The 24,284-nt window shown below is 39.1% G+C and overlaps 1 protein-coding gene across 1 annotated transcript in view; it reads right to left on the bottom strand.

Moving 5' to 3' along the window:
• pex5la (peroxisomal biogenesis factor 5-like a) overlaps positions 1-24,284 on the bottom strand; it is a gene marked incomplete at both ends in the record, with an annotated part of 96,127 nt that overhangs the window by 22,472 nt on the left and 49,371 nt on the right. The window contains 6 exons of the mRNA XM_083940194.1: positions 5,023-5,118; positions 8,276-8,305; positions 8,598-8,691; positions 9,612-9,735; positions 11,210-11,419; positions 15,859-15,970. Of these exons, the coding sequence (XP_083796320.1) occupies positions 5,023-5,118; positions 8,276-8,305; positions 8,598-8,691; positions 9,612-9,735; positions 11,210-11,419; positions 15,859-15,970 (666 nt within the window). The remainder of the gene's footprint in view (positions 1-5,022; positions 5,119-8,275; positions 8,306-8,597; positions 8,692-9,611; positions 9,736-11,209; positions 11,420-15,858; positions 15,971-24,284) is intronic.

The following is a 24,284-nucleotide window of genomic DNA, read 5'->3' as shown; positions in this document are numbered from 1 at the left end:
CTAACAAGTAGTGGGGCCAATAAATGGCATTCTCACAAAGAAAATCTGCAGTCCTTCATTAGTGTTGCTGCTGTAGGCGGCAGTAGCTCAGTCCAGGTGACTTGATCTGGGAACCGTAGGGTCCATGAATGGAGTGTGGACTGATAGCTGGAGAGGTGCCAGTTTATCTCCTGGGCACTGCCTCGGTGCTGTTGAGCAAGGCCCCGAACCCCCAACTGCATGGGGAGCCGAACCATTGGCAGCCCCCTGGCTCTGACATCTCTCCATTAATTGCATGTACAGTATATAGGTCCTGTTTGTGCATGTGTGTGTATTTCGGGCCTGTGTGTGTGTAACCTGAATAATAAGTGAAAAATTGAATTTCCCCTTGCAGGATAACAGGATAACAATAATTCTTCTTCTTCTTCTTCTAATGATCACCCTTATGATTTCTGAGGGCTGACGTCATCGTCATGGTAGCAAGCCTTCCACCAGCTAAACTAGCTTACAGGGCTCAAAAAATCATTACATACGCATCCCTAGCTCCCACTCCTACTGCAGACGACTAAATAAAAATATCAGATCTGTCATTTGGGATGTTTTTTAGAGTTACAGCTTCAACTCAACACAGACTCAACACAGACAATGCATACACTAATAGTTTTAAATAAATGTCCCCCTCTAAGTTCAGCAATTTTGTTTCTCTTTTGTTATTAAAGTTAAACAGTTGTAATCTTGCAAAACTCAAAAGAAGAAGAACAACAACAAAAACCTTGATTTTCGCGTTATATACCGGCCATTGGTGGCCCTTGTCTCTAAATATCGATGTATCGGGCGACCATCGAAAACGCATATCGGTTGACTACTATAAGAACTAATTGATTATCTGCATTATTAGTCTAGACTGCAACTCAATCATGTTTTAAGAAGTGTGACGAACAGAATGTATAAAGAACATGTAGAAAATAGATGAAAAAAAGATGTTTTTCTACTGTCCTATAACCTACAATCCTGTGGTTGGTTCACTCTGCTTTCCCTTCACAAACACCGTTTTCAGTCTGCTTGGAAAGCTGGTTGGGTTGGACTCCCCCATTTGGGTAGATCTGAACAGTGGTCTTGGTCCTGTCTCAAAGGTATGTTTGTCTGTGTTGGGAACGTAAGCCATCCTTGACCTGACCCAACAACAAGGTGTACTCCGCAAGTGTGAGATAAAAGGCTATCCCAACCAGGTGTGCTTTGCATACTGGGTTGCAGATTAGGGATCAACCGTTACTAGCAGCTAGCCTGAGAATTAATCAAGGTCTTGAGTGGCAATAAAGTATGCTGCCTTCTTGATATTTTGGAAAATTGGACTCTACAGGCAAATCTAGCATCCTCACATGGCAGTTAGTGATGCATTTAGCTTTGTTTTAATATTTTTTCGTGAAATGAAACCGAACCAATGAGAAAATGCAAATAGTTTACCAACAATCCACACAGTATAACCAGAGCAAACCAACTATGGGTTTTAAAACCCCCTAAAACCCTCTTTTTCAGGCAGTCTTGGTGCAGTGTCTACACCAGCGTTTGAATTATCCTTTTTCACCAGCCTAAATGGACTGAACCCAACATGTAAACACACCAGGCCTAAAAACACCCTAAAACAAGTGCCTTAAATATACTCTGTCAATAACACACTTGACACAACACTGTAAGAGGACTTCATAGTTTTACTTTGTGTTTTGTGGCCTCTTTCCTTTTTGTATCATATTCACTCCTGTATAAATGGTAAGTTGACTTGTACTTACTGTATATAGCACCTTTCTATTCTTCTGACTACTCAAGGCACTTTTTACACTACTCGTCACTCTCACTTATTCACACGCACCCGTGCGCAGGACAGGGAGCCATTTCCGGACACTTTAACACGCAGACCGGAGGAACTGGGGATCGAACCGGCAATCTTAGAGGACAACCTGCTCTACATATGACCCACAGCCACCCCTGACCAAATTAATTTTCTATCTGAGTTAATAAACTTAACATTTTAATTTAAAAAGTTTTTGGCAGATGCCTCGTGCAACCTCTCTCTCATGTCGGCAGCTCTAGTAGAAACAATTGGATTTTGGTGGTCTGCTTGAGGACACACTGATGGAAGTTGTTGAAGGAGGTGGAAGAATTACTCCATTCACATTTTCCCAGCAGGCCTGTGAATTAAAACCACTGACCCTTTGATCACAAGCCTCAATCTCTAACTTCTAGGCAACTGCCATTGCAATCTCTCACTAAACCCTAACTGCCTCAGACCAATATCCTGCAAGATAAAAGTGAAACTGTCCCGCTCCTGTTTTAATCAAACAAGAGGCCATGCAGTCACCTTCATCTCGTTTTTATTGCCACTGTGGGAACGCTTTGTCATGCCTCAAAGCCAAAACACGGTTCCCTAACGTCACATTTGTCCCTGCAGCTGTATATCTATTTATTAAAAGTATTACATTGTCATCAGCTCAGAGTAATTGACGGTATCCTCATGTGACCTGGACAGTCACTTTGGCCTACCTACTCAGAAAATATCTCTTTATCAGCCTGTAAATGAATTCAAAGCTGAGCTCCCTCTCATGGCCCACTGCCATTTGTAACTCCCTTTTTAAGGATTTTTACACATAAACAGTTTCTCATCACTGCAAACTTTGTAAAATGGATGCTATTTGGGAGCCTAATTCTGTGACTAATCCCTCTGTGGGTCCTAATGTTCTTATATTTGGCTACTTCTACTACTAATTGAATGAATTTGCAGAAAGGCTATGTGATGATTTAATGTTCTCTCTGCCATCAGAGCCATATCTATCTCCATTTCTTTATAAGTATGAAAGAGCATGCATATGCACAACTACTTGAATGGAGATGATCTGATTGTGGGCATTGACATTGACACTTGAAGCCAAAATGGATGACCACTTGCATAAGAGCTCTCCTAGAGTTGGGGCCAGCACTCAGGCTGCCCGATCGAAGCTGTGAGATACTGTTACCAATCGATGTTACATGCTCAGACGCTCATCCAGGAGCATCTCAGAATCTCTTCACTTACCTGCCCTCTGGCTGATGCTTGTACTCAAACTGTGCAATTATTTTGGAGGATGTAGCTCACGGCTTATACAAGATGTGACATCATCGCTAACTTTAGGAAGGGATCCCCAAGTGGGCGGTCCCCCCCACTACAGCTGCTCCTCGCATTTTCTCACTGTTTTTCCTGTTTCTGCTCTATTATTTATTGGCCATTACACATAGCTCAGTGTGCAATAGTCTACTGTAGCCCCCAGTAAAGCTGAAGTAACTCAATAGTGCAGGGTTCACTCCCATTTTCTGGGAAACAAGATGTCCATTTAGTGGTTTTATTGCAAGTAAAAACAACTTTCCTGGTTATCTAAACTCCTGACAGACACTCTTTTGCTCTTTCTGCACTTTTAGTCCCTCAGGTTACCGGTGTTGGGCCAGTGTGATGCAACCCTTCAAATTAGTAATGACATCAAACAGGGAAAGGTGATGGTGCTTTGAGCTTCGAACAAAAGCTTCTTTTTAAAATGTAGGATTTTTTTTCATGTTGTTTTCCATGATGTCATTATGGCAAATTATCACATTCCTGATAGCATGAGTGCGTCAGGCATGCTTTTGTAACAAAACTCATGGAGTGTGTCGTTTCACAGTCCTATGAAGAATGAAGACATATCTAATTACTGAAACTCTGCCATCCCCTGTGGTATCTGATACGTCTGGCCGTAAAATGACTGACCTATTTACCTTCCTATTGTTAGCCAGCTCAGTCGTGAATGTTTCTCTGGGTCAAATACCCCGTGAACTTGAGTGTGAGTGAATTTAGCATGGACAATTAAACTGCCAGGTACCACCACAGGGGTGAATACATTCCAGGAAACACAATAGTGATCATTTGACAAGGAGATAAAGGGGCTGGAGCAGTCAAATGGCACTCAGCTCCACAGGACTTCGGGTAGGTCAATTTAAATTACAGGAATGATTACGAGGGTACGTGGGCAATGCTGTTTGAAATGTGATATTAAAAAAAGGCCTCTTGACTTAAAGTTCACAGAATTCTCACTTTATTGCATTTATCAAAAAAGTTTGCAAGTCCTGCAAATAGCAGGTTTGGATTTTTTTATTTTTTTTGACCAGAAAAGATTATTAAAATCATATGTTATATCAGCAATTTCTTACTGTAAAAATTGTATGATCAACATGATTTTCATTTGACCTGTCCTGGTGAAAGGTCTGGATATCTCCATTCGGTGCATTCTCATTCCCTGCAGTGGAGACAGTCCCAGATGCTTTGCCCTCAAAGAGTTTAGGAAAGTGACTATATAATAGAAATATAACTAGAGTCGGACGGGCATCACATTCAAATCAAGGCAAGAGGGTCAGAGTAGCAACCATTATTATGTGTACCATAGCAAAGAACTGTGACCGTTGTAGCGGGCTGCCAGAGAGTAATCAAAGATTGCTGGATTACGTCATATTTCTATTATTAAGTCAAGAGAAAGAGTTTTAAAACTTGTGATTGTTAAACTTTTTGGCCTCACTATGTGTAGCTTATTCAAGTTCATTTTTAAGCATGGCCAGGATGGGCTGTCTGCAGCAGCAGCTCTCAGCATTTTAGTTTGGCACACCAGAAAGAAGCGATGGAGACACTCAAGCCAGTTAAAGGTGAGATTTATGATTTGTTCATTTAGGTTTACAATTTGTAAAATAGGGCTGAAGTCAGTGTAATCTATAGTAGAACAGCTGTTTGGGATTAAGTATTTTGCTGCTTGCATCTCAGTCATCTGTTTTAAGCAGTATCTTTATACAATAGTCCCTGTTCTACCCTGGTGCTTAAAAAAAACAACCAACCCAGACAAATCTGACAGGGACAGTTCACTGAGGAGACAAAGTTCTGCAGTTTAATATTGAAGAACCAACTTCCCTGTTAAGTCTTATTAAAAGCCAGCGGTGGAGATGGTTCTCTGTTGACAGGTGACAGATGTGAGGTCTACTAGGCAGCACTTTGCTTACCTCAACAGCGGCCTTTGCTCGCTCAAACTCCTCCTCCAGGGACTGATGTCTGGACAGGAGGGCGCTGCCGAACCGTTGCTCCTTGCTTAGGCGAGCCTGTCACACAGACGCACACATATACTTGTGTATCATAATATATACATATATGCACAAACCACATCCATTAAACATACACACACATTCACACAATACATCACAAGCAGACACATGCGCACACACAGTCACATAGCACACCACACCACACCACATCATACACACACACACACACACACACACACACACACACACACACACACACACACACACACACACACACACACACACAGACGCACACGCACACGCACACGCACACGCACACGCACACACGCACACACGCACACACACACACACACACACACACACACACACACAATCAGCCAGAGGGAGAAACAGGCAGGGAGAGTGTGCAGGGTCAGCCGTCTCTGCTTTCTCAGGGACGGGTAAATATCCCTGCCTCGACAAAGCCTCTGACATGCTTATGAAGGCCAGCAGAATCACTACTGTCAGCATCTCGCCCCACTCCTCATCTGAATGCCATGCTACTCATCTAGCCTTTTACGATTTCACCCACCCCCACCACCCTCTCCCTTTCCCGTACACCTGCACATGCAATATCTGAAATATGCTGAGAGCCTCTCAGTTGCGTACAAAGCCTTGTTCTGCCGTGAAAATAAAAAAAAAATCTACCAATTACACGCATGTGGTTTTGCGTTATGCAAGTGCGGTGCAGTTTACATGATTCTACATTAGACCCTACGCATTTAACTGCAAGAGGGAAATGATTTTGAAATAGCCTTTCATGTTCGGGTGTGATATGACACTAGATTTTCTGTAAATAGCAATCACTGTATGTTTTCCGAGGACTAGCAAAGCCATTACTGAAGAATTAATCCTCCATCTAGTATCTGTAACAATTCCCATCTCTACAGAATGCCATTATGCAAGATTAATTGAGGTTACTTAATTTCAGTATTAATGGACTCTGAATAAATTGCCTCATCCAATTTGTAGATAACCATATTTTTTTATTTACAGGTACAAAAAAGCATGCAGTGTTGAAGTAAAACTCACTACATTTACAATGCTGTGTGCTGTGTTGCAGGAAGAAACTGCAGTATGATCCAGTAGGTCTGTTAAAGGAAAAATCCAACCCAAAAATTTCCATTTAAACTCTATGTACTAATCGGGTAATGACCATTTTGTTGCTTCTCGAGGCCTGTTTCATAAGGGATGCCAAGAAAAGCGAGGCTGGAAGTTCAAAACCTGTCTTGAATGAGGCTAAAAAATCAGTCAGAGCTAAATCAGTTCCGTAAAGTTCAATTCAAGCTCACACAATCAGACTAATTTGAGACTGATTCAAGTAGTCAAGATTACTGCGTGTGCAGATTGTTCTTAAGCAGCCCCAGACACCATGGCAATTCAAATCAAATTGATACACCATAGCAAACAGCAGAGAGAGCAGTGATATTCACAGCCACAGAGCAGCACTTAAGGACCTTTAATATTCTAAACATATTAAAGAATTCATACATCTTACATGGATTTTATGAAGCGACAGCCGAAGGCTAAGGCATTTGAGAAACATCCTAATAGGTTGCCGAAGTAGAGGAAATCAAATATCACTAACATACAACATTGAAAGTCTTTAAACGGCTACTTCTCATTTCATTTAATTCCCATCAGTCCACAGTTGTTGCTTTTCGCTAGGAAGTTTCCTGAGATTCCCTCCGCTCCTTATTATTTCAATTTACAATGATAATGGTGGCAGATTTACTAATCAATTTTTTCAAAATTTAATTTCAAACAAAGGAGCAGCTTGGCTGGCAACTTTTGATTTTGCTGACTGACATAACTGTTGCTGCAGATAGGTTGAAAATACAGTTTCCCGCTGTCTTGTTAGTGTTTCAACCGACTCGTTTTAAAACCAGAATCCTGTAAAAGGAGTTTTTAAACATGCATTTGATGGCTACATACATGGTATTGTTCATGCCGGCTTATTCTAAAGCTGATGTCTCACCACTTGATGATTCATGTAGCTTGAAGATGAACATGTTTTTGGATTGCTGTGTAAAGTCGGTCAGACCGTTGTGTTGTTTCAACATCAAATGGTTTGGCTGATTAGTTGACATATTTTTAGTTTTTTTTCAAACTGTTTATTTTTTACTTTCAACCTTACAAGAGAAGGCATTTGTATGAGAATTAATCAATGTGTGTGGAAACATTATAAATACTGCAGTCTGTCCTGAACAAGGCTTTTCAGCACCTTTTAATTTAGGGTTTTGAATTTGGACAGCCTAAAAAAGAGTTCACCAAACTCCTTAAATTTCTTGTAAATTGCAAATACTACAGCTCCATGCCTGCTGGTTCAAAATGTATGCCTACAGAGAACTTTAAACTTCAGAGGCCTGCCATACCTAGGGCTTTAGCCAACGTTGAATTTGGTATACCAAAAACTTGTAATACACAGTTCAGTTTCCACAAGTTTCATTTGCTGTAGCAGACCGTGAGATGTGTTTGAAAGCTCAAGAAAAGTTATTCTGTGGACCTTGAGTTGAGATTATTTTGTTATATCATATATTGACCTCAAGGTCAAGAATTAACGTACAACAGTCTGTCACTCCTGCACTATACTGGGGACTTCAAACTGATGATACTATATCTAACACTGCATCATCATCTGAGGGTGGGCCATTTTCGTGTCAGATCATTGTATGTAAATTGCATGTGTGTGTGTGTGTGTGTGTATCTCTGTCACCTACTATGTAGCTCCTGAACAAAACAAATTTAGCTTGTTCGTTTGCCAATAACTTCCCCCCCATCTCAAACAGTTATCTTTAATCCCAAATCAATTATTTATCAGAATGATGAAAAGGTGATATATGTTTAGCTAGCTTGGTGGGATCAACACTAATGGGCTCAGAGTAAGGCTCTTAAATAATTCATAAGCTATTAATCTAATAATGGCGTCTGGAAACAAGACCTGTTATGCAGACCTACACAGGGACATCAATTCAGGAGGAAAGCGCTTGACATTTGGACCTCATAGCACCACAAGGGAACAATCTTTATTTCCCTAAGTTTGCCTTTTAGCTTCAATAATCTCCTGTTTTTGGTCTTTTAAGTCAAATTTCATGAGATGGTGTGATGCTTTTCTCCCCGGTGCAAATGTAAAAGTCTTTCAATATCATATGAAAGGATGCATAGGGAGGCTTACATGTCTTCCACTAATATACTGCCTGTTGAGCTGAAATGGAAGAATTGTAGGTGTTAGGACAAAATGATAGGTAAACAATCACACAATAGGGTGTCTTATTGGGATCAAACTTTAATATTAAGGCTATATTAGCATGCATTAACATGGAGTTGCTAAACAAATGGAATTCATCATTGCATGAAATTATTATGTGGGTTTAACCATCAGTCACAACAATATGTTTGAGATATGTGAAGCCTTCTCACTTCAAAAGGATGCTGATTTCAGGTGTAGACAGTGAATACAATAATGATGATTGCTGCCTGTCATACTGAGCACTTACTTGAGATGCTAAAGCAGACTCTGGCTCTGCTTTGGTGTTTGATTCCAAGCAGTTCTTGTTCAGTGGCTCTAATTGGGGTTTACAGTCTATGGACCTAAAGTAGAAGAAGCACGGGTGGTTTACATGATACAGACACATTGAACTCAACTTGATATCAATACAACATTTGTGATACTCCCCTTAGTCTAGGATATTCTGGATCTCAAATGTACACACACAAGATTTTTCCACTTTTCCTACGCCTGTTAACTAGTTGTCCGGGGCAACTGATCTTTTGGGGCCATTTCTGACCCACAATCGCAGTGCTTCCACCAACAACCCTGTTGTACAGGTGCTAATATTGGGTGATTCTGAGAGAGCAATGATTATGTTCACTGCCTCAAATCTATAATATCTGCACATGGAATCTACAGTACATATTGGGGAAATATTGTGGTTATGGCAAACTAGCTAAGGTTAGAGTTAAAGTGTGGTCAGTGATAGGCAACAAAACACTTGTTTTAACCTGCAATAATTTATTTTTTCATCCATATGAAGGCAACATGGCTTACATGTTGGAAAACTGTTGCTAGTATACACATGTAGCACCACCAACTGCTGAGGGAAGTACAGTATTTGACTCTTCAGCTGCAAAATGCTCCACTATGTTCACCAGGTAGTCGCTAACTTTGTCTGTTTGCCGTTTGGTGCTCTTGGGATCGTGTACAGTTGGTTTTTAGTTTAGTTTAGTTTCAGCCAAACAGTACTATCAGAGTATTGATTTTAGACCAAAGCAGTAAAACAAAAATAATGAACTTAAAGATACTATAAAGCTCTGTACTGTAAAGGTGAGGAGAAGTGGTGAGCTGGCTAACAATTGCAGTCATGTGATCTATTGGCAATATAAAAATATTGATTTAAAGCACAGGATATAAAAAGGCATGGAATTGTCCAATATGGGTGTAACTCTTAATGTATACTGGGCTGATACAAAATGCTGCTAACTCATTAATGCCTGCTTAGAACAATACCTACCACAGAAACTCATTGGATGCATTTTTAGAAGAACGCCGTCTCTCCAACTTCCATTTTCTGTTTCCATTCCTCTCAGGGTTGGGGTTCAGCTCTTCCCATTTGTCCAATGTTGAACCAATGTTAACTGGTGACAGTAATAATTAAGAATTAAATCACAAAACAGACTTAATGGATAAAAGAGGCAAATTAACTTAACTTATTAACTGCAAATCAAAAACATCCTCAAATGAATCACTCTGAGTCTAAAGTTCACCTCTGAAATATAATTTAGCCTCAGGACAGTGTATTATCTGTTAATTTGGACCAATGCTAATGTGTTATTTGTTAAACGGGGAAAGAAAAAAAGTACATTTTATTTTTGTCATTAAACAAAAAATTAAAAAGTAGTTCTATTTTCCATTAGTCGAACACCAGATAACAACCACTAACAGAGTGAAATAAAACAGACATACAACTAGAGCTGTAGGTGACATACAACTAGAGCTGTAGGTGTCCAATCAAAATACATCTGCTCACAATTCTAACAGGACATAAAGTTTTGCTTGTAAATGACGCCCCGATTATATGTCCCTGTCATTAATTATTCACCAAACTGTAGTTTGACTCAGAGTCTGCATAATTAGTTCTCATTGAAGACTTTAACCTTTTCAACTGGCAAATAGGAAATTAATTGGCCGTTTCCTCATAGTGTCTTTTAAGATGATCCCTTTCATTACAGTAAATTGGCTTGATCCTACTTTGGTCTGGAGAGTTGACATTTCTGTTGAGTTCATATACTGTATATCTCACTATACACTTTACCAAAGTACTGCTATGCTATGGCTGGAAATCATTCCAGCACCCATAGGTATTGTTTGACAATGTCCATACTAAGTGCTGATACGATACTTGAATCTTGGGACTGATACTAAAAACAAACTTTTTGAAAAAGCTTTATTTACTGAGAAACAGAAACATGTTTTTCTACAAAACATTTTTGTTTTGATTAACAAAAGAAGCCAAAGTTCTCAAATATATATATATATATATATATATATATATATATATATATATATATATATATATATATATTAAAAAACAATGTAAACACAAGCAGCTATCAAGAACTTTACATTAGAAGTCGGTATCGGTCGATGCGGGCAGCTGTATTTCCCGTTAGTTTTTTCCAAGCATTATTTACAGACAGGCAGTTCCGTGTTGCTGGAGGTGCCTTTTTAGGTTCAATAAATGTTTCTTATTTAAATTGAGACTTGTAACATTTGTTATCATTATTGTGTAGTTTTGATGATGTGAATTGAGGGAGCAAAAGAAGTATCAACTCCAAATATTGGCTCAAGGAAATCGGCAGTACGTTCATCGACTAAGGCTGATAAAAAAAAAATTGGCATCCCTAATACTCCTAGCCTTAAATGCAGCCTATCATCTGTAGTGTGTGTGGTGCTTTTTCACTGTTGCTCTTTCCAGTAGCAATATTTTAACTGATGTTGTGTCTGTACCATTTTCCCAAAGGTGAATTCCATAAATTTCCCAATAAATTGCATATTAGGAATGTCTATACTCTTCTAAAAGTTTGTGAAAAGTTTACAATCCGTCTCTACCTGAGTCTAGAGAAATCCTCTCTGGGGTCCTCATACTTGGTCCTATCTGTTCCACTTCCACCTGGATCAGCTCCGTCTCATCCGTCTTCTTCCTGTGAGGGTTGTTCTTCTGGCTGTTGCCCCGGGATGACAGGGGGCTCCTTTTGTCCTTGCTGTTCCTCCTCTCGCCAGGTTCGCTGAGATCCAGCAGGTCCAGTGTTGAAGACAGAACTGTGAAGGACATGGCAGTCGTTACCAGCTTGACAGTAACAATCTACGTGTGTGTGTGTGTGTGTGTGTGTGTGTGTGTGTGTGTGTGTGTGTGTGTGTGTGTGTGTGTGTGTGTGTGTGTGTGTGTGTGTGTGTGTGTGTGTGTGTGTCATCATGGCAAAATGTGGTCCTGGAGATACCGCCTGAAGCAGGAACTACCACAGAGGCTGTTTTGAGTAGTTTGCTAAATATGTGTCCTCAGCCTGATTTTGTCCCTGCGATGGCTTAACAACTGTTCAACATACAGTCACAAAATGTTACAGCTGTGCTAGTTGAGATCAAAGTAAAGACAGAGTTCAAAGATGGGTGAGCAAAGGAGTGAGAAGTAGCGGGGTAGGAAGTAGGGAAGGGACATTTGATATAAGATCAGTTTAGGAATGATAGTCTTCTGCGTGATCTTACCCTTGAATCTCAATAGTTCTGCTTTAATTTTGTGGTTCTGACAAGGTTGTTCACTCTACTGAGTGGTTTTTAAGATTCTTCAAGCATGAACCATGTATTAGAAAACTTTCCTTCCTCTTTGAAATAAGATAAAATGACAGCTTTCACTTATTGTGCTGCATATAGCTTTGATTTTGATCTACACATTTTCTGACACGGTGAGTTGAGCTGTCAAGGGCACTCAAGCTGTCACAGTATTGCCCTCTCGATGGACATCTAAATCATTTTGCTGCTGCTCTTTTCAGAAAATCTAAATATAACACAGGCCTCTGTGCAGTGTGATCAGGAAAGGCAGCCCCTTGAGGAGCTCCAGTTTGGTCAATTAAGTAATTAAATCGCTGGTTGTCAGAGCAGCAAAGAAGGACAGAGCCTTCTGTCAAGGGGCTCAACTCTTGTCTGTGCTGTCGTCCAGTGTCATGACTATACTGTGTAACAGTGTTAAAAGGTGCACATTCGGGTACATTTCAAAACCTAAGTTAATGCTAGAATGTAAGATTTGTCATTTTCTTTTTTCAGAATAATTAAATTAACTTTTGGCCTCTACTTATGGGAGTCTGCTCTAACCACGGAGCCACCGGGCACCCTGATTGAATATTATCTGTGTGTGGTTGGCTGTGTGTTGCCATGTGTTTGATGTGACTTTCAGACTGCATCCTAGGTTCTTTTCTGGAAAAAAAAATATTAATAGTGTTGCATGAGGACAGTAGCTGCACGCATATGTGAGTATCTTGCAGCTGAAATAAGCATATGAGTAAATAAAACGAATCAGGGTGGCACACAAAGTTTGTTCGTGATTATCGTTGATATTTTCCCTCTTAATATTGTAACAGGAAATTTGGGAACTTTTCTGTAAAATTCATTTTTGTTACTGGCTATCGTTAATTTTTTACCTGGTAGCTAGGTGAACATTGTCATATCTCATGAATCCATTACATACAATACATTGTCTTTGCAATGCAATCACATAAAGCAATCTCTATTGTAATAATATATGAACTTCTAGATTTTAATGAACCAATAAAACTTTGTGAACTAAACACTAGGGATGGCAGCTGACGCCAAGTTGGATTAAGATAAGAGGTTCATAACCCCAGTAAAACAGTCTTTTTATTCATTGGTTATTTGAGAAACTTACAAAGTTTTCCACGACCCTTACTGTGTCTTTTGTGCAATGCAAGCTCAAAACTACAGTCACATGACTGCATAATTGGCTTGCCGCTGTTTCATGACAACCAAGTGAGCGCGTTTGTTGACTGAAATGAAATCTCTGCGTAATTAGAGAGCATACTTGTCTTCCATGCCTTTTGCTTTTTTAGATGACAAGTACAATTACAAATCAAGGGAGACACACTTGTGGGGAAGGATGCCTGAAGAGTTTTCAGCATAAAAAAGAAACACAAGCTGTTCATAAAAAGGCAATGATGTCAAAAATGTTCCCCCCCGAGTGTACTTGAAATGGGAAGACAATTTCAGTTTTCTTCATCAACTGAGCTATTTCAAATGGATGCTTGTATACTGTATATTAATCTAATGGATCACAAGTTGCTTTGTGGTGGCCAATGGACTGATGTTGCGCAAATAAATAGGAGTCTTTAGCTTTACAGCTTCACAACTTGATGAAGACTGACTGACAGAAATTACAGGGTAGTGAGAGGAGGAAAGATGTAATATTTTGTGAAGCCTGATGAAAAGATTTAGATTTACAACCTTTTATTAAAATACATGTTTCAAGGAAGAAGAAATTGATGACTGAAATCACAAGGCATGAAATGTGTTCAATTGAATTCAAAGGTGAGAACCACTGTGTCTTAAGAGTATTCCTTTGACTATTGAACCAGCATGTTGGAGTAAAGTGCTGACAAAAGAAAGAAAAGATTTTTGAGTGAGTACGGAGGAGAGGGGGCTTTATACAGCGAGGGGGTGTTGATGAGGGACTCTTCCTTAATAAATGAGTTTCAGCTTACGTCTGCAAATGGGTAGTGATTGATTTCTGAGTGGGGAGGGCACTGCATTTATTTCAACAACCAGCTGATTAGGTTGGTTTATAGATTCAGACCTTTTCTCATTTTCTTAGTCACATTAATAAATTAAATGGACATTTATATTAATAGTATGTTTCTAAACCCATGCAAGCAATTTATAATTTATAATGTAGTTGAAAATGGTAATCAACCTCGAAATCAGACAAAAGTAATACTGCATGCAAAAGAGAACACAACATGATTTAGCTCCCATGTGGATTTGCATATTTGAGCTAGTAATTATCATTCATTATGGATTTTATTTGCTTACTAATTCCTGTTTATTGTTATTCAGTGACAGTCCATCACAGTGTGAAAACAGATTGACAGACAATCAAACGTAAAATCCCCTTCAGCTGCACGTCTTTAGACTGTGGGAGGAAATAAGAGCAGCTGGAGGAAACCCTACGTGAACATATGGAGAACTAGAAAGCTGCTTACAAAATCTGAAAACAAGACATTCCTCTTCCATAACCACTTAGCACTGATGGTTTCATGTGCACAAGAATTTATTTTAAATGACATTATTGCACATCCTACATATTAAATAGGATCTGATCATTTGGGGAATTTTATAGATTCATGACCAATTACATTAGGCCTACGTCATTGTCAGCGGGAACAGCCGGAGGCACTGGGGAGACAGAAGGTTGAGAGTTTCCCACAACATTCGCCCATACTTTTCCCGTCTGACTCAGCTCAGCTCAGTGGCCCGTTTGGAGATGACACGTCAGCTGTGCTGTCTGGTTCTGCAAATCATCGTTATTCAAACAGTGGTACAGCTCAGTGATCAAAGTCCTATCCATGTGGAAACCAAGATGGCACTTGGCATCTGTTAAAGTCATAACATACAACTGCTCAACACTTACTTTGACCCAGTTGATTTTGTAGTTTATTCTTTGGCAGGATGAAAATATTATAATGAATATCTACTGTACATTACACTTAAATACTCAGGGAGACACCCTTGAACATAATTGTCACATGTGCTCGACTGATGTCTAGATGCTGCCCTTGTATGTGTACAGTAGAAGTTAATGTTTAGATAGATTCAGTCAAATCGGATTTGCTTGTCTGGGCCAATTCTTTGAATAGCTATTGGTGGAGGTGGTTCTTAATAGGCAATTATTATCATGGATGCATTTTTATATAGAATTATGAATATATGAAATAAATAAATAGCCTCTCCCCAGTTACACCACATTGGACTGACCCAAACTTAAGTCTCACATTTTTTAGATTAGATTAGATTTAAAGCCCTTAGTGGTTGAAAAAATATAAATGATGGACTTTTCTGAGTGTCCAGAAAGAGAGAGATAGCAAGGAGACCCACAGTAATTAAGTAACTGACAAACAGGAAACAAGAATAAACCTCTATTAGAATTGGTATTGCATTTTCCATTGAGAATACCTTCTAAAATCAAGCACATACTAAACAGCAGCATACACCCTGTTTAATCATGTCCTTCAAATATACAGTGACTTATAGCGCAGGCAGCCATGCATTATGGATTACAAAGTCCCTTAGTTTCTAGAGAGCTTTGTTTTGTTCTGTTTGTTAAAAACACTAGATAACATACTCTTTGTGTTGCTTGTAACAGTCATCATTGATCGGATGTTGTGTTTAATAGACTCATGACCTGGCCCAATATAAAGCTCCCTTCCCGGTATTGTTGCCATGTTGTTTACAGAAGGCAGCATCTAATGTATCATTCAAGGCCCTCACGTGTTATCAACCCCAGTGTGGTCTCAAGCAGCTTTTACACTTTATGCATGCAGGCGGAGATAGTACTCCATAGTATTCTTTTAACAGGGAGACCAATCTAAGTAGTTCAAATACAGATTAAACAGCCAAACAGCAAATGTAATGCTGGGGAGTCATGCGTTTTCACATTGTCAGTTAGACTTTTTGCAGACTGAAAATGTACTGTACTGTACCAGCTGTGTTGGAAGTCACTGGGCGGGAAACCCCGTCACACTTGGTCTCGCAGAGGAAATCGTCAATGGAGGGACTTAAAAGCGGGCGGCTCTCTTGTTGCTCACTCACCAGCTGAAAGGCAAACAGACAAGACGGTTCAGGCGCTCACTCAGCATGAAGCTAACTTCATACAAGAGTCCCTGGTACGTTAACATTAAGTTAAGTTCAGTCCTTTTGGGCATGATACAGATGACACCAGTGCACTATACTGACACAAAGTGTCCGTAACACACATTTGTGCTCCTTTGCAGCGCATCATTTATTCACAGCATCTTTACACAGATACACTGAAGTGATTCAAGCGTGTGTCGATCCACTCAGATGTCAGAGATGTTGCAGCCTTTTTTTAAAAATGTATTAAGAGTTTTAAGGGGTCAAGTACTGGAGTTGGGTTAATATGTATGTGGAGAGCATAGAGATACTCGACATGTAACAGATATGATATTCAGATACTGTGTATTTTGAGACATGGTAAGGCCTGGTGGCTGCTCTTCAATTACTAGTTGCCAGTATTGTTTGAACACTGGCATATGGTTGTATTGCTGCACCAGTATGATATTTGAGTGGTGGCTGATGTTGCCCAAATGTGCACAGTCAATTTCTTTTGAAAGCCATTCTGACAGACATCAAAACACAGCTTCTGTTTTGCCATTTGTTAATGGAGAATCATCTTCATTGCACAATCACATAGTGTTTGCATGCACACACAAAAGACGGTAATTGGAAAATGTAAGGCAGTAAATTGGACAATGTTTTTACGTGCACAGTAAATACCAGGGGGCCTCATTTATAAACACTGTGTACGCAGGAAAACAGAGCCTGGAAGAAATTTCCCATGCCAAAGTTGTGATCTATAAAAAACAATCTTGACAAGAGAATGTGTGCACCTGTACGTAAACTATGACCCAGGCGTATGAACATTTTGGATACAGGGGCAAATGACACCACGGTGAGATGGTGAATTGAAGTCAGATTGTAGACTTTAAACGTGAGAGTAGTGATAAAGCATTCATTTGAGTAGTTATATTTTCCTATTTTTTCAGACCATTAATATAAACGTTACTATAAACAATCAATATTTCCTGAATGGGAGGTCAATGCCGACCCGTCTTTCAAACTGGCTTGACTTTGAAGAGCAATTTCAGTCAGATTGTGAGCGGATGAGTTTAATTCGAGACTGGAAGCGGATACTTGAATGAATTCGGAGTGAAACACTTTTAGAAGCGGTCTAAACAGGCACGATAAGTAAAAACACCTGTGTGGGTTGACCTTAGGTGTGTAGTGCTTATACTATTTAAGATTCTACATTTTAGATACATGAAAACACAACTACAAACATCTTTCATCACTCTTCACTACTGTTAGTAGTAGTAGTAGCCCCTTTCATGCAGAGATTCTGCAACAGCGCTGCATTGAAGGTACACTGCAACGCCAGCTTTTTGGTCATTACGACCAACAAACTGACAACTTTTTTACAATGTAAAAGCACAACTGTCAGTAGAGAGAAGGAGTTAGGAGGAGAAGGAGATAGAGTGAATGCTGCAGCGCCCGTGTTTGCACATGTGTGCGTTTGATAGAGGGAGACAGAAAAGAGGGGAAGAGGTGAACTATTGCATGCAATGTTTCTGTAAGTTACTAATGACTTGGGCTACTACCTTTTGACCTGCCTATGGGTCAAGTCGTGCATCACTACTGTGGGCTGGGAAGAGAGAAAAACGCTGGATGTGTCTCACACAATAATTGCTTAACCATTCGCTTATCTCGCCTTCCAAACCATGAAAATGCTAATCACCTTGCCTTTGATGCACTAATTTGTAGGCTTGCCAGTGCAGCTGCAGAATAGGTTACATCCAATTCATAACTGTTACTCTGAAGCTTCGATACTCCAGGTGCAGCTGGCCACAATTTGCCAACCAAGGTTTCCTAATTTGTAGATGAAAACCAGTTGTGTCCCATAGAAAGGGTAAGCCACCACATCTTTTATCAGCCTGTGTAGAGTGTGGTGGCAGTGAGGAAACATGACATTTGCTATTTTAGCCCTCCAGGGCGTGTTTGCAAGCAGAATTTTAATGAAGGTGCTAAAAGTTTAATTACCAATCATGGAATGTACCGCACACAACCTACCATATGCCTGTATGTGCCCTCACAATTACAAATGTAGAATATGTCCATCCTGTGTCATTACAGTAGTATTTAACCCAGTGGTACTCAATTTACTCAGTTTACTCAATTTACGTGGGCTGGATTAGTGGGTATAATCTAGTTGACCATTTTCTAAAAAATAATTGATTCACAATTTAAATTTTTTATTTATTTTTTACTTTGAATGTAAATAAGATGCCAGAGTGCAGAGTGGGATTATGGAGTCGTAATGTGGTGTAAAAAGTACGATCGACACCAATCACAGGTATGGAGCACATGGAAATCCATTATATAGGGTGTCCCAAAAAAATGTATACACACTTTAAATAATTGTGGGTGTTTATTAAAATTCATTTAATTTTCAAAATGTAATAGAATTTACAAATATAATTTTATTGTTTTGTCACCGCCTCATCTCAAACTGACGTTCGTTCTGGTTCAGACACCGCTGACAACGGCAAGCAATGGAATCGCACACATCACAAAACAATTCCCTTGGTATTTGTGTGCATTCACGTTCAATGGCTGCTCTCAGTGACTGTTGCAGGTCTCATAGCATGGACTTTGTCTTTTAGGTATCCCAATATTATATATATATATATATATATATATATATATATGTATAAAAGAGATATCAGTTGCTAAAGTGTGTATACATTTTTTGGGAACCCCTGTATATAACAATGTTTTATGTATCTGAGAGCCTAAACAACAGTAACTGTCTGTTGAAACATATCATCAGTTTACAATTTTGATTAGAAGCAATTCTCATTCTTTGCTTTCTGCATATTTGAACAATAGAAATGTTTCTTCACTTGGCAGTTAATGATGATGTCCACGAAAGAGTTAAGGCTGTGCGATAATACACCATGATAATTGGCCCAAAACAACAACTAGCTAGATTGGAGTAAGATTGAATTTGTTTGCACACAAGAAAAAAATAAGCTTTTACAGCAGACAGAAAACCTTTCAAAAAAGTGCATAAATAATATCCAGAGAGGGGTCATTACTTTGTTCAGCGAGAGTTTGTGCTGCACAGCAAGAACGCTGACCCAGCATAGGTAATTAGAGTTTGTGCTGTTATGTTGTCAGAATAAAGCGTTTGTTCAGAGGAAGTCTCACAGTGTGAAGTAACCTGATTTCCCTCTCCGCTGCTGCTGGCCCATGCATTTCTGCCCAATTTGGGACTGCAGTGACAAATCATAGGATGAGAATACATCGGGGTAAACTTGTTTTTAAAGGTCAGATTTATCCAACGATTTGTGGTCTGTGCTTGGGAAAGTGTAATTGAGTTTGAGTGAAGCCACCGTGACTGTGTCACAATTGTTAGTGTTGTCAAAGAGTTCAGGCTCTCCTCATTTATTATTCGCACGTATGAAAAGTAAGTATGTGTCCAGGTCTTTAATTAAAGGGGAATTTTGGTATTTTTCCAGTCCAGTATTGAGCCCCAGCGCTGCAGCCTGGCAACGTACGTCCACTAACAGAGTTTGTTTTTGCCACTGACAGGCTCAGATTGTTATTATGTGTCTAATTTCATTATGGAAAGATAGAGAAGTCTTGTCTGAAGTCTCAAAGGATGACTATTTGCCATAAGACATCCATGTTTGGAAGCATCTGCCGAAGTACTGGATACTTTATCTTTCCATAATGTAGTCAGACTCTAAAACATCCTTTTTTGGTGGACGTACATTGACAGAGCAGAATTGCTACGTTTGACCAATTTAAAAAAAAGTTGTTGCTGTGAGTCACATACACAGAAATACATGAGGCAATACGGTCCAGGTTGAGGTGGTATTGAAAGAGGTGTTGAGTATTGTTTTTTATACTAGTGTGTTGAAGTTTACAATTGTGGTATTGTGACAGTCTTAGTGCATAACTTCTCAGGAGATAATATCATCTGAACCCCGTTGATGAGAATACGTTGAAGAGGTAGATGTCTTGGCTTCAAAACTTCATAAAAGCTGAATAATAATAACCAGTAAACCGTAGCCTTTAATGGGAGTAATGAAACATTTCAAATGGCATCTGCTGCTTTAATTAGACTATTTTTTACCCGCATACAAGTGAAACGCTACCCGATCAAAACACCATCATTAACAAAGAATTAAACTGACGGACCCAACGCTGGCAGCAGGAGAAAAGACGCTCTGCTTGTCATTCAGAGAAAAGAAAAACAGCTGCATTCACCCACCCTGCTATTATTATTCACCACATCAAAACACTTTTTCAGTTTTAGGCTGCATGCGTGTGTGTGTGGTTGATGAAAGGGGCGTGTAGCTCACTTTGTTATGTGGAGGCTGCTATGTATATTTTTGTGATTGAACTGACGTCTTTATAATATAGATCTGGTTCACTGACATATGCAAACATGCCTGGCAGGTGTTACCGGAGATAACACCTGCCATGTTAAGAAAATTATAGCTGAAACAATTCACTGATTAGTCTGATTGACAAAGCAACAATTTTGCTAATCAATTTATAGTTTAAGTCATTTATTAAGCAAAATTTGAAAACTTTTCCAATGTGACAATTTGCTTACTTTTCCTGTTTTCAATAATTGTAAATTGAACCTCTTAGGGTCTTGGATTGTTGCTTGACAAACCAAGTAATTCCTAAACATCACCTTAGGCTCATTAACATTGTGTTGGCCATACTTCATCATTTTACTTTAAAAAAACAAACAAACATTTTAGATAATTAATTAATTAAAAAAAAAAGGTAATCTATGATGGAATTCACCATTATTATTATCGTCAGCTGAATTCTCATATCACAAGCTCACCAGAAATCGCAGGATCACTTATCCCATGAATCTATCTTTTCAGGCTTCAAGCAATAAGTTTGTGCATTAGCCAGAAGTCCGCCAACCAATCAGCGTCCTGTGTGGAGCTACTGGCAGTTTAGGGGGGAGCGGCACGACGACACGAGAGGCAAACGCTCTTTTAAAACAACAATGGCGTTTCCTAAAGAGGTTATTTTAGATGCTGCAATAGCATCAGTTTTATTAGAACTGGAGAGTTTACCTTCACTGAGAGAAGAGAACGGCACTGAAGGCTTTTCTTCTCCTGATTGACTTTTGCGAGAATTTGATAGACACATGGTTCATCCAATCACCTTCCAGTCAGTTTCCAATGAGGCCTTCTCAGATTGTTCTGCTTAACAACATCAGCTTCAGTATGGTCTTGGAATTATGATTTAATAGGGACAAGATATTAGGTTATTTTTTTTAGTGTTTTTAATGCATACATTTGCTGTATATATATATATATATTTTTTTTTTTATAGATTCTTTATTTGGCAGTTTTTCAAGCCTTTATTGTATAGGAAAGACAGGAAAGGGGGTCTGAGAGAGAGGGGGAGACATGCAGTTAAGGGCCACGGGTCAGAGTCAAACCTGCAGCAGGGGCCTCGAGGACCTTCAGCCTCTTCACATGGGGCAACGGCTCGAACCACTCCGCACCCGCATATATATATATATATATATATATATATATATATATATTTCAATGAAATCAAATGCAAACTAATACACTTCTGTACATTATTGCAGAGAGAGATGACGTTTAAATGTCATGAATGTGAAATATAATTTCTGTTGTAAATTCTAGATATTTAAATCTAAGATTTTTTCCGGTTTTATTCTGTTTTAGGACTGTATAAAATACATTATTCTGGTTTTCCTAAACTTAACAAATCAAATGCAGCTCCATCTAAACAGCTTCTCAGCTGACTAGGCCAATTAAACATAAATGCCAGCTTAGACATATAAATATATTAGTGTGCTCTTTGGGAGACATGAGACCTGAAGACTGGAGTTTTTTTTTTTTAACAATGTAAATTACATTCATTATTCAGTTAATAATATGTTCTGTCAGTAAATACGTTTTTGTGATGCTAACAAAGCATCTATTCGGGATATCTGAGAGTAAAGTCTGCATTGAAAAGGTGGACTGTGAAACCCCTCTAGTCTGTGTGAAAATCTCCCTAATGATTGATGACCTTGGATTTCTCCACTCTGTTTCTTTGAAGAATAAAGACGTTTTCTGTATGCAGGCTGGAGTCTTCCCTAAAGACTCATTGTTTTTGATATTGTGACTGATCACAAGAGGTGAAAGCTTTAAACGTCAGTGCTGAAAGGTAATGTGTTTGCTGATCTGTGAAGCTTCATGAAGAAATACCAAAGTTATGGAGGAATAAAAGAGAGCTACAGTAAAACTGGTGTGTCCACTTTCTGAATGGGTAGCAGTGTGCCTGACACTAGCATACCATAATCTTCAAGTAATACATTTATGAAGTATGTGTGAAGGTTTTTTTAAGAGTAATGAGAGATGCTGCAAGTTGGAAACTTTTGCATAATCTCAGGAAATATGACATGGTGTTTAGTTGTGAATGAAATGAAAACATCATTTGTAAAAAATAAAAAAAAAACTGCAACATGCTTGGCTCTTAATTGACTCAGCGAGGATTATGAGAACAGGTTCTCTGGTACAGCAAGCCACTGCTTTACCAACTGAATGATGCATCTTTTAGGATTACACAGTTTTGGCATGTGTTGAAAAGATTTTTGCGGCTCTAGGGATAGCAACGTTCATCGGTTCGTTGGTGGGTCAGTCCCTTATAAATAGCATGAGAGTAGAATGGACATTCTTATTCAAATCAATATAATAGGATGGTTAGAGCAGCGGCCATTTTGATGTATACTGTCTGCCATTTGTAACTTTGATCGCTGTAGCAGCTGACTCATTCTGTTTTCTATGGCCAATGCACAGTGCTGAGTCATTTTCTTTTGAACTTGTCAAATGGCATTAGCAAACAGTTCAATGTCTACCACTTCCTCTGGGTGAAATATCTCAACATCTATCGGATAGTGGTGAATTTTCCTTTAAGTGCAACAATATCATCGGCATTTGGGGTTTTTAAGTTAAACTTATCCACTGGAATACTATGCAATTTAGTTTAGGTCAAATTTTTTATTTCATCCAATACTTTCAATATATTACAATACCTGTGAAACTTATGAGATTTCTAATAACAGCCTCAGCGCAACTTTGTGTTTAGTGTTAATTAATATTAAATGTTGGCTTGACAACTGTGAACATGTTATGTTAGCTTAATGACGTTAGCATTTAGCACAAATCCCTTCTGTATCTAAGTACAGCCTCACAGAGCTACAGTGATGGCTGTAGACTCTGACAGAATGACTGAGTGAATTATAATTGCCGTTGGCCACATCTAATATAGACTAAACTGTCAGATTTGTTTTTTGAGCTTTTTTAAAGCTCACATTTCACTGTCAGTTTTGTGCCGATAAAGTTGAGTCAACTGGATCAAGGATGGGGCGGAACAACACTGTTGGCACTTCTGATGGAGGACACTGCTATCATCACTGCACACTACATGATCATCGTGAATGTTCTTCAAAGCACTTCTATGATTGCTGTGGGGGCCAATTTTAAATAATGGTCTTGTAATGATGAGACCTCTGCATTTTCCTCGTCTAATCATCCAGAAAATCGGGACAGAAGATCTACCGCATTCATCTAGGGAGATGCTGCAGGCACTTTGGTAGCAGGTAACATGCAATGCTAATTATAGGTTGACTCTTAAGCCAAGAGAGCAGCTTCCTGAGCTGTTAGCCCATTACCCTAACTGCAAGTAGGTTACCATTTTCCCCATCTGCCTTTTTTTCCCTTCTTTGCTCCCCTTCTGTTATACCTTCTTGCTCATCTCCTATGCAAATCACTTTGGCACTTTGTTTTCTTTAAGGAGTAATGTAGAAAATTATGTAATAGAAAACTTGAGCTAATTGTGCCGCTTGGGCTTGACTCCAAGAGATCTCTCAGATGTTTCTGTACTGTGTGCCAGTTAAACATGTCAGTGCTTTGAAGGTGGGGAGGTCGAGGTGAGGACAGGATTAGGTGGAGATGATGGAAAACACTTCATAAAGGGAAAGGTGGTCAAGAAATATCTAAGCAGAGGACTTACAGTAGTTGTTAGATAAAACCGGAGGGTATTTTAGGGAAGGCTGTCCTGTGAAATAATTATCAGCATGTGTATTTTGCAAGTGGAATACGTTGTGATCATGAATTATATCAGGTTTAACTCTGATTCTCACTCTAAGAATCAGATTTCTTTCAATGCAGATGTAGTTTTCTGATTTATCTTTGTAAATGATACAGCAGGTTGTTTTTACCCATTACATTTGTGTCCAAGCTGTTGCTGTGGGTGGCAATGAACTACATGG

Source organism: Echiichthys vipera (assembly GCF_963691815.1).
Source record: "Echiichthys vipera genome assembly, chromosome: 3".
NCBI lineage: Eukaryota > Metazoa > Chordata > Actinopteri > Perciformes > Trachinidae > Echiichthys > Echiichthys vipera.
The sequence above is the reverse complement of the archived record's forward strand: the minus strand, read 5'-3'. Positions and strand labels throughout refer to the sequence as shown.